We start from the raw sequence: 6561 nt of genomic DNA, 5'->3' as shown, positions 1-6561 counted from the left end.
CACAGGGGAAAGAATGCCGAACACTGTGTTCTGACCTCTCAGTCAATAAGGTCTGGAACACTCTTTCTGATGTTGAGTTTTATCAGGACCATGTGAAGTTATGCTCTCTCTCAGTCTCGGTCAATCTGTTGGCAGTCATATTTCTGTGCAGGGAACATTCGGCTTCCCAGGGAAAGAGTGATGCATTGTCTTAAATGCTGTACAACACTCTATTCTTCAGTGTTTTACAATACCTGGGCACATACTTCTTTCTTCTTTTTTTTGTTTACAACAAATGCCCTTAATGCAGTGGGGTACAACATACATCTATGCTACCAAGTGTAAACCTATATATCCACCAAATGGTAACCGGAACAGTGGGCCCCTGAGAACACTGGGCACCTTTTTTTTTAAAACATTTATTTATTTTATATTTGATTTTATATCTACATTTATTTTACAAATGAGGCCAAATTTTCTACATATCTATGCTACCAAGTGTAAACCTATATATCCACCAAATGGTAACCGGAACAGTGGGCCCCTGAGAACACTGGGCACTTTTTTTTTTAAACATTTATTTATTTTATATTTGATTTTATATCTACATTTATTTTACAAATGAGGCCAAATATTCTACATAAATATTGTTTTTATGACATTTAAGGCCCAATATTTCTACAAATGCTACAAATTGCTACAAAACCTGTGATAGCCAGTCATTTTGGGGATAAACAAGAAGTTGAAGGGTAAATTTAGGTCTGATAATGATCTACCGTGCATGTTAAAATCATGTGTACTTTACTTTATTTCCAACCATTCTCCAAAACATACATTTATTATTTTTTCTTTACATTTTGGGAAAATAAACTGCCAATTTAACGTTGAGGTGCCCACAAGGTTTAGGTGCCCCCTGAACCTGTATCCGTAAGTATCCCACCAATCTCTAGGTACCCTAAATCACACCCTGACTTGAGTGTAAAAATAACAGACAATACCTGAGCAGTTATGGTTCAATATAGGGTCAGTATAAAAGACCATCTGAGTGTGTGTGTACGTGTGAGTGTGTGTGTGTGTGTGTGTGTGTGTGTGTGTGTGTGTGTGTGCGTGTGTGCGTGTGTGTGTGTGTGTTAGGGCATTCACCGAATAGTCGAATATTCGAATATTCGAATATCAAACCGACTATTCGACTATCAAACCACTATTATTGATTTTTTTTTTTGTTGTGGCTTTTCTACAGCAGACACGCAGCTGTGAGCTCTGGTGTGACGTCAACTCGCATTCCTTGAGTCAAGTCATCAATGCCATTGAAAAAAAATATATATATATATATATTTTTTTTTTTATTATTTAATTTTTTATAATCAAATTGATTAATCGAATATTCGAATACTTATAGGTCGAATAATTCGAATGCTAAAAATCACTATTCGTGAATGCCCTAGTGTGTGTGTGTGTGTACGTACGTACGTGTGAGTGTGAGTGTGTGTGTGTGTGTGTGTGTGTGTGCGTGTGCGTGCGCACACGTGTGTGTGTGTGTGTGTGTGTGTGTGTGTGTGTGTTGGGCCCGGACACGGCTCAACACGGCAGACCTTCTGTCCTTGAACAAGGTCTCACGTCAGGAGTCTGGCAACCGCTCTTCCCTCCATCGTCCAGAACAAAGCCTGGCCCACCAAGACCACCACAGAGGTGTCGGACATATAATCTACATCCTCTGACTGGCGTTTTGTCAGTGCTCCTAACACAGCGAGAAGCGCCTGGAGTTGATGTTCATCTTGGTGAGGCCCAGGTGTTTGAGAGGGGTGGACAGAGCGAAGGCGGCCTTCATGGGGATGTCGCAGAGCAGATCGGACTCCTCGCCGCACTCTTCCAGCTCGTACGTGGCGTTGTCCAGCATCTCCTTGTGGCGGTGGCACACCTGCTCCACCTTGATCCGGTAGATCTCGGTACGCAGGCGGATCAGCTGGCGGGCCAGGCGGTTGTCCTGCATCTGCATCTCCCTCTGCAGACGGATTCGGAAAAAGTAAATGAATAATAAATAGTTGTGTCACCTTTTGTGTGGTTGGGGTATCGGCCAAGTGCATACCTGAAATTCACCCTCTGCAATGAACTGACCCTAACTATTAGGAGCAGTGATTGAATTCATCTCAACTATTAGGAGCAGTGATTTAATTCATCTCAACTATTAGGAGCAGTGATTGAATTCATCTCAACTATTAGGAGCAGTGATTTAACGCATCCTCCTAACTATTAGGAGCAGTGATATAACCCATCCCAACTATTGCCCCAAATGTTCACTCCCCCTGGGGGTCCTCGGACCCCACTTTGAGAACCACTGCTTGACGGTTGGCAGTCAGAGTTAAACGAACTCTCCGGAGTTCACTGTTTTAAGTAATTAATGATGCAAGTGCTGTTGGGGGTGAAGTAGCCTCTATTCTTATCTTGTCTTTGTCTTTTGTTGTCATGAAATGGCTGACGTTTCCATTGCAGTAGGTCAGACACATTAAGCACACAATCCATACTTTTTCAATGAGTGTCATTGTGTGTTTAGGATGCGGGTAGTAATGAGGTAAGTCATGCATACTCTGTCAACCAGGCATTCATGCACAGGCTAGCAGTGCACAACGGTGAGTGATTGACTCACCAGCATCTGCAGCCAGGCATCTCAGGATATATAGTAAACATAGTACTCTTCTAGTCTAGGCAACACCAGAGCATGTAAATTCCTGTGTTAATTTAACTCTGACAGTGTACAAATGGAACAAAATAGACCCTTGTGTATCCATACATTTTACTGTGAGAGCAATGGGAATAATGAATCACTTGTGTTCTCAAAAATGTATTATGTATCAAAAACTATTAGGCCGCAGACACCCATTTGAAAAGATTTTGTACCATGGAGCCCCTTAAGAGAAGATTTCTGTAGTTGGAATATATTTTGTACATACAGAATTCTACAACTGTCTACATGCCTTTAGGTGGAGAAAGTGGCAAATATTGTACTTTTACTCCACTACCACTATTTGAAAAGTGTAGTTACTTGTTACTTTGTAGATTTTGATTACTAATACAAAACATACATTAATCTCTTCAGCCCTATATACATTTCGGCCATTTGAAAATAGCCGATCTACAAGCTCATTGTGAGCTTGTAGATCTGCTGTTTTCGAAAGATTTGTATACATTTTCTACATTTGAAAAGTTGTGAAATGGGACATTCTGCATAATGAGTAGGCTACTTTCTATTTGTTGTGCTTTAAGTACAATACTTTTGTACTTTTACTCAAGTCAATTTTGAATTCTGGACTTTTATTAGTAACAGAGTAGGCTATTTGTTTTACATTGTAGTATTGATACTTTTACTTAAGTAAAGAAATCGATGACTTTTTCCACAACTGCCAGTCACTCACTCACTCACTGACTCACTCACCAGTTCTTTTCTAAGAAACTCCAGGGCGTCATCAATCGTGTCAAAGCCACAGATGTTGCGTACGACCAACTCCGAGTTCTCATTTCTTAAGATCACAGGCTCGTTGACGGCATCTTTCGCCCCGGATGATGCGCCTTCTTCTCCCTCCGGACAGCTTTCCTTCTTCCACGGGTTGCTCTGGAGGCGCTCCTGCCATTCCAGGTAGGACGGTCTGCGCGTCTGCAGCTTGAGCTTCTCCGCCAGCGCTTTGACGTTGTCCAGGTCCTCTGCTTCTCCCTCGGAGGTGTCATCATCGCGGTTATCATCTCCTCCGAACTCTTTGAAATCCATGGCGAGGGAAGTTTGAGCCAATTAAAGTGAGAAGAACGAGGCTGCGCGCAAACTGTCTTGTTGTGCGTTCAGTCGGTGCGCGTTCTGGACTGTCTGGAGCGCAACTCTGATCCTGAACTTAATTTATAGGGAGAGATGAGGAGCCGTGACCGCCCACATCTCTCCAGCTGAGTCAAGCCTGAATTATGACGGTGTGTCCTGGAGGGGGCTGATTTTAAATGACTTAATGTGCTGCTATATAATAATATATCATTATTTATTATTTAATGTGTGTTTTCTATTATTAATTTAAATCTGTAACGCAGCTAAGGCTTAGCTGCATTACAGATGATATTCATATCAGCTATATTTTTGTGGAATAAAAAGTGCAATATTTGCTCTGGGAGATGTAGGCTATGGAGTAGAAATATAAAGTTGTCTATATAACAATTGGAATAGTAAAGTAAAAGAACCGCACAATTGTACTTGATTGATTGAATACTTTAGAAGTTTGCAGAACAAACACATGAAAGTACAGTTCAAATACAAGGTCAACTGGGATTAAATAGAAACATGGCTTTCTTGTTTTTTTAAAAATCCTATTTAGTTGACCTTGTATTTGAACTGTACTTTCATGTGCTTTTTTTCTGCAAACCTCTAAATAAAGTATTCCATCAATCAAGAAGCCTACAATTGTACTTAAGTACGTGAGTAGCCTAAATATAGGTTATTAGTTACTTCCCACCACTGGTTTCATGTAGGCTTCAAGTTCTGCAATTGTTCTGAACATTTCCAATACTTTTCTGCGGAATTCTGTAAACTACATATACCGTAGGCATAGGCTATACAAACGGATTGATTGATTGATTGAATTCTTTATTTAGAACATGGGTTTTCAACTGGTGGTCCGTGAAGGTATTGCATGTGGTCCCTGACCATGCATTTAGTTATGTAGGAAAGTGAAGATTTGTATTTTATTTTGTGTTATCGACCACTTTGCAGTGAATTACCTGGTGACGTATAATGACACGCCAATGGTGTCAGTTACTGGGAAGTCGGATGTGAAGAACTTCCACAGAAATGGGAGTTAGAATCTCAAGGGAAACTGTACCGGATTGTCTGTTTGTGTCACCATAATTAGGAAATGTGCCCATAATCAATCGCACGTGTCTGCTCGTTCATGCATAAGTTGCAATGAATCAGTTAAGATGATTTTTTTTTTTTAGCTCTGGACCACTAGCATATCTCAGTTAAATAATAACCTTGGACTTGATTTAATTCACCTCGAATTAACAAATGTAATTAAGCCCTTAACAGTCATTATTTAATTTCAAGCTGACACCACACCGTAGCACTAAATTCTGGGCCCTGGGGACAAAGATTCACTGTGGGCCCCCCTATGATTTTTTTTCTTTAAAAAAGACCAGTAGTTGTTCCTGTTAAATAATAACAAGTCATTCTCTTTGAGTGAATTACCTTTGGATTTGAAGCGAATTGTGGTCTTAGTTAGTCGTTATGATTTTACTGTTGCGAATGCTGTATATATTATATAGAGAGTAGTAGTAGGCTACTGTAATAAGTCAGTTTCCACCAGGGTTTCCACGACCTATTCCCCAATGTTAAGGAAATGCTGCCGTCTAGTGGTCCAAGGTCATACTGCAGGCGGCCAGGCATCTGATATAAGCATAGGCTGCAACATGCTTAAACATTCGACAATTAAGGTCTAATGTTTCTACAATTGCTACAACACCTGTATATCCAGTCATTTTGGGGCATAAACAAGAAGCTGAAGGATACATTTAAATCTGATGTACCGTGCATGTTCACATCATGTATACTTTACAGATTAGGCTACTTAGGACCATTTTTCTAATATTTTATTTGTTCACATTCTGGACAAAATAGCCCATTTTACATCGAGGTGCCCAGATGTCCCTATAGTGCCCACCTATCCTGTGTCCAGTGAAACAGCTGAATGAGCATTAAATCCACGGGAAATGGGTGGGTGTGTGTGGTAGGCGGCCTATGCACACGCACGAGAGCACGAGCGCGCACAGAGAGAGAGAGAGAGAGAGAGAGAGAGAGAGAGAGAGAGAGAGAGAGAGAGAGAGAGAGAGAGAGAGAGAGAGAGAGAGAGATTGTGATTGTGCAAAATAAAATAAAAAAGCATTGCTTGTGACAGCAGGAGGTCGCTATAGCGTGTGTCATTATCTCACCGTTGTTCTGAGGAAACACATATACTTCCTTCTTCTGTTGCCTGCAGATGTTTCATTTTTCCGCCATCATCATGCGTTTAGAAGGTGTTTCTTTCCACCATGCGTTTAGATTAGAAGGTGTGTAAAGTAAACCAGGCGCTGAAGTAGAATGAAAGAGCATCTGTTCTATTTATAGGCTCCTTATCATCAAACAAACAGAAGCAGCACCACCAACACCACCTTGTTAACTGGAGAGAGAGGAAGGAAGGGCTCGGATCATTTCTCAAGATCTTTTATTTTCGGTTTTAAACAAGTCTGAGGAAGCAACAACTAGTGTGTCGGAGTGTCCTCCAGTTCTATGACAGCTATTCAGAAGAGTTTCTTCGTTTTTAAGCAGCAGCAGCAAAACGCACTCTCAGAGACTGTTGTAACTTCTAGAACTATTCATTCATGGAGTTTTCCGAGCACATCAAGACGGCCAACGTTGAAGACGTGGTCCTGCGGCTGCCCTTCCAGCCGCCGGCCAGAGGCACCCTGTGCATCACCGGCCACCACCTGCTGTTCTCTGACCGGGAGACGGACTGCTGCAGGAGACAGGTTCTGCTGCTGCTCAGGAACATCGATGCCATCGAGAAGAGGTGAGTGGGT

At 41.4% G+C, this 6561-nt stretch overlaps 2 protein-coding genes across 11 annotated transcripts in view; one reads left to right on the top strand and one right to left on the bottom strand.

The window, feature by feature from the left end:
- Nucleotides 1-252: 252 nt before the first annotated feature.
- On the bottom strand, nucleotides 253-3933 carry fam167b (family with sequence similarity 167 member B). Of its 2 annotated transcripts, XR_013932169.1 has the most exons (3): nucleotides 3410-3933; nucleotides 462-1981; nucleotides 253-311 (listed from the first exon to the last, which is right to left on the bottom strand). XR_013932169.1 is itself a non-coding variant. In XM_080414824.1 (2 exons), the coding sequence occupies exons 1-2, from the start codon at nucleotides 3737-3739 to the stop codon at nucleotides 1718-1720; spliced, it is 594 nt and encodes a 197-aa protein (XP_080270950.1). In that variant the 5' UTR covers nucleotides 3740-3933; the 3' UTR covers nucleotides 253-1717. The 2 variants fall into 2 exon arrangements, 1 of the variants encoding a protein (XP_080270950.1); XM_080414824.1 differs by having other exon boundaries at nucleotides 253-1981.
- A 1930-nt stretch (nucleotides 3934-5863) lies between these two features.
- The window catches only part of LOC308074939 (myotubularin-related protein 9), a 12022-nt gene continuing 11324 nt past the window's right edge, over nucleotides 5864-6561 (top strand). For all 9 annotated transcript variants that reach the window (XR_013932144.1, XM_080414490.1, XM_080414494.1 and 6 more), the window contains exon 1: nucleotides 5864-6551. Coding sequence is in view for 8 of the 9 variants with exons in the window: in XM_080414490.1 (XP_080270616.1) it covers nucleotides 6364-6551 (188 nt within the window). In the remaining variant the exon portion in view is untranslated. The remainder of the gene's footprint in view (nucleotides 6552-6561) is intronic.

Source organism: Gymnoscopelus braueri, assembly GCF_963280865.1.
Source record: "Gymnoscopelus braueri genome assembly, chromosome: 19".
NCBI classification, from domain to species: Eukaryota; Metazoa; Chordata; class Actinopteri; order Myctophiformes; family Myctophidae; genus Gymnoscopelus; species Gymnoscopelus braueri.
This window is presented reverse-complemented; position numbering and strand designations above follow the sequence as displayed.